This window comes from Centrocercus urophasianus, unplaced genomic scaffold (genome assembly GCF_019232065.1).
Source record: "Centrocercus urophasianus isolate 14NV4802_14NV808 unplaced genomic scaffold, USGS_Curo_1.0 seq_10, whole genome shotgun sequence".
Lineage (NCBI taxonomy): Eukaryota > Metazoa > Chordata > Aves > Galliformes > Phasianidae > Centrocercus > Centrocercus urophasianus.
In genome coordinates this window covers 1-3,472 of record NW_024884142.1, presented here as the reverse complement: position 1 = coordinate 3,472, position 3,472 = coordinate 1, and the positions used below count along the sequence as shown (strand labels likewise).

The 3,472-nt window shown below is 55.2% G+C and overlaps 1 protein-coding gene across 1 annotated transcript; it reads right to left on the bottom strand.

Annotated features, from left to right (window-relative positions):
* Positions 1-676: 676 nt before the first annotated feature.
* On the bottom strand, positions 677-3,291 carry CHRNA2 (cholinergic receptor nicotinic alpha 2 subunit). Its single transcript, XM_042820099.1, has 2 exons — positions 2,228-3,291; positions 677-1,690 (listed from the first exon to the last, which is right to left on the bottom strand). Exons 1-2 carry the CDS (start codon positions 3,284-3,286, stop codon positions 1,565-1,567), a joined length of 1,185 nt encoding a protein of 394 aa, XP_042676033.1. The 5' UTR covers positions 3,287-3,291; the 3' UTR covers positions 677-1,564.
* Positions 3,292-3,472: the final 181 nt, after the last annotated feature.

The window sequence follows — 3,472 nt, the reverse complement described above, 5'->3', positions numbered from 1 at the left end:
CCCTGCAGCAAGGGTGTCTCTTATTCACCTCTGGTCATAAAACCGTTGAATCATTCAGGTTGGAGAAGACCTCCAAGATCCACGAGTCCAACCCCAACCCACCCCCCCATGCCCATCCCTCAGTGCCACATCCCCACGGTTCTGGAACATCTCCAGGTTTGGTGACCCCACCACCTCCCTGGGCAGCTGTGCCACTGCAGCACTGCTCTCTTTTGGAGAAGAAATGTTTCCTAATATCCAACCTGGATCTGCCAGCTCTGGAGCCCCACCAACTCCCAAATCCATGCAAGGTGCCACTCTCCCTGTTCCCATCCCAGGTCTTGCTAAGCGAAACTATTTTTGGATATTTGTACTTTGCCTTTCAAAGAGCATCAGGAAATCATGGCAAGTTCAGGGTGGAGGCAGCTGGGAGATGTTCTGGGGAATAGTACAGTCAAGAGGATGGGTGCCCCATTGGGAAGGGTGTTTGGGGTGCTTGCTGTGTCACACTGACGTTCACTCCAGAGCTTCTGCTCCATCCCCAGCCAGGCAGAGCTTTGCTGAAAGAGGGATTTTGGTTCTGGAGGCAACTAGCAAGGAGTTTAGAAGGGCTGATGTGGAGAGGAGATGAGCATACCGCGCTCTGCAGAGCCACAAAACTGAGATGTGTTGGGTCAGATGCACACAGACCCATGCATACATACAGCTTGCTGCCTTGCACATCCCATATCCTTTATCTCAGCCCTGTGTGCACACAGCAGAGAATGCATGAGCAGCTGCAACACCCTTGGGATGTGCATTTTTCTCAGTGGAATCATTTATTCCAGCCCATTTCACTCCTGATAGCACAAAGTGTTTTCTGAAACCCGTCAGGTCACATCCAGCTCCTGGGTTGGTCTCCTGGAGGAAAAACCCCGCAGGGAAAGCCTGGCTTCGGGGCACAGATAAGAGTAGATCTTTGCAAGCACGAGTCCTTGAGGATGCATGGAAGATAGAAATTAAAGCTGGGTTGCAGTAGTCATCAGAGCAAGGGGATTGGGGGTCTGCTTGTTATTGCAGGTATAGGATAGAGAGGACAATTTGCCCAGGATCCCTGTGCTGATGAACCCACCAGCATACACGTGGGTTGCTTGTGCTGATGGGCTTTGCACAGCAGAGAAGAGCAGAGCCCCTGAGCTGCGTAGTGTGAGTAGGAACTTCTGCCCCTTCCTGCTGTCACACCCCAAAGCACTGTGTCCTGCCCCACATTGTGTTGGCTGTGGTTCTGAGGCAGGATGCATCCAGAAGCAGCTGTGATATCCTCTCTTGGAGTCACAACCAGATGTGTCCCTTGGGTTCCAGATGGAACCTGCAGCAGCTGAAGGAAGTGGATGCCTCTTCTAGATCTCTCCATCCCACGTTTTGTTGGTGGAGAGGCTGTGCTGAGCTTTCCTTGAGGCCAGGATGGCCACCACCATGAGCAGGACAGCAGGAAGCAGGGCACTCCCAGCACACCTTTTGCTTCCCCCCACACTGCTGCATGTCTCACCCAAGTGACCTCCATGGTCGTGATGCTGTGAGAGGTACCCACATTACCCCCTGATCCCTAAATCATCCCTGCCAGGTAGGGTGGGAGGAAGAGCCCCACGGTTCCCAGCAAGCAGACGATGATGAACATCCAGAGGAAGATGCGGTCTATCACCATGGCCACGTACTTCCAGTCCTCCTTCACCTGCCAGGAGGAGAGGGGCTGTGAGCTGTGGGTAGAGGGTGAAGCCTCCAAGGGTTAGGAGATGTCTCAAGCATAAGGTGTGGGGATGGATCTCTACAGGGCTTCTGGGGGCACAGCAAACCCCACCCAGGTGTTCCCAAATTGTGGGTTGGGGTGCAGGCTCTGAGCTGGGTGATGGATACTGACATTATGTAGAGCAGTGTGGCTGGGAGAGGGGCATCCTGCACCCTGCAGCCTGAGGAACATTGAGCTGACCTGCCAGAGCCCGTATTTCATAGAATCATAGAATCATTAAGGTTGGAAAGAGCATTAAGACCATCAAGCCTGACCACGCCTGTAATTGCTGTGACTGCTCTAGACCATGTTGCTCAGTGCACCCCTTATTTCCCAGGGGGTGATCATAGATCTCCTGAACTAAGGCCCTCAGCATGCACGGATACAAACAGATATCCCCATCACTGACCCCCCACCCCCATGGAGGGAGCACTGGGTTGGGGAGTCCCCCTTGCCCCCAGCCCTCAATTGCCCCCCACTCACCGAGAAGTCAGCATCCTCTGCTCGCAGGTGGTCCGCGATGTACTGCACACCCTCCAGGGCCCTCAGGATGCTGGGTGACAGTGTCAACCCTTGATCAGAGCCCACCTCCTCCCCCTTGAGGGGCACCTGTGGGGCTGGGCCCCCTGATGCTTTGCCCGCTTGGCGTCCACAGCTGTAGCGGCACTGGGTGCCCTGGGATCCCCCTGAGGGCACACGGCTAGGATACGTCTTCTCCTCCTCTTCCTCTTCCTCCTCTTCCTCTTCTTCCTCCTCCTCCTCCTCCCACTTGTCATCCACATCGGTCTCCAGCCAGCAGCGGGAGGTGCTGAGCCTGGTCCCCGGAGGGTCATATTGACCCGTTGTCCCCTCAGCAGGGAGCAGCACAGGGGGTCGCTTCATGAAGAGCCAACGGGGGATGAAGCCCAGGAAGAAGCTACGCACCCAGTGGGGCATGGTGTGGGTGCTGGGGGAGCGGTGGTGCACATTGAGGACAAAAACAGTGATGATGATGGAGAGCGTGACAAAGATCATGGTGAAGAGGAGATACTCGCCAATGAGCGGGATGACCAGAGAGGTGGAGGGGATGATTTCGGTGATGAGCAGCAGGAAGACGGTGAGGGACAGAAGGACGGAGATGCAGAGTGTGATCTTCTCACCACAGTCGGAGGGCAGGTAGAAGACCAGCACGGTGAGGCAGGAGATGAGCAGGCAGGGGATGATGAGGTTGATGGTGTAGAAGAGCGGGAGGCGGCGGATGACGAAGTAGAAGGTGATGTCTGGGTAGATCTCAGTGCAGCAGTCGTACTTCTTGGAGTTGTACCTGCCAATGGCGTTTATGATGGCCCACTCGCCACTCTCCCAGTAGTCCTTGAGGTCCACGTGGTGCTCCATGTTCTCCAGGTCGATCTTGGCCTTGTCATATGTCCAGGAGCCAAACTTCATCTTGCAGTTCTGCTGGTCGAAGGGGAAGTAGGTGACATCAATGCTGCACGAGCTCTTGTAGATGGCGGGTGGCACCCACTTCACTTTCCCATTGGAGAAGAGGTGGGCCTTTGTCATGTGAGTCACAGCAAACTCCCCGTCGGCACTGTGGGGACAGAGAGGGTGAAGGGTTCCCCTCAGGAAACAGGGGCAGGAGCTCCATCCATTTGGAAGGGGATGGGTTGTGTTGGGATGGGCTGGGGTGGAGTGGGATGGGATAGAATGGGATACAATGGGATGGGATCCGATGGAATGGGATGGGAT

Coding starts and splice junctions, on each gene's coding strand:
- CHRNA2 (XM_042820099.1), bottom strand. CDS start 3,286: ATGACAAAGGCCCACCTCTTCTCCAATGGGAAAGTGAAGTGGGTGCCA. Junction 1,691..2,227: donor CAGAGGATGCTGACTTCTCG/GTGAGTGGGGGG, acceptor TCCTCCTGGCAG/GTGAAGGAGGACTGGAAGTA.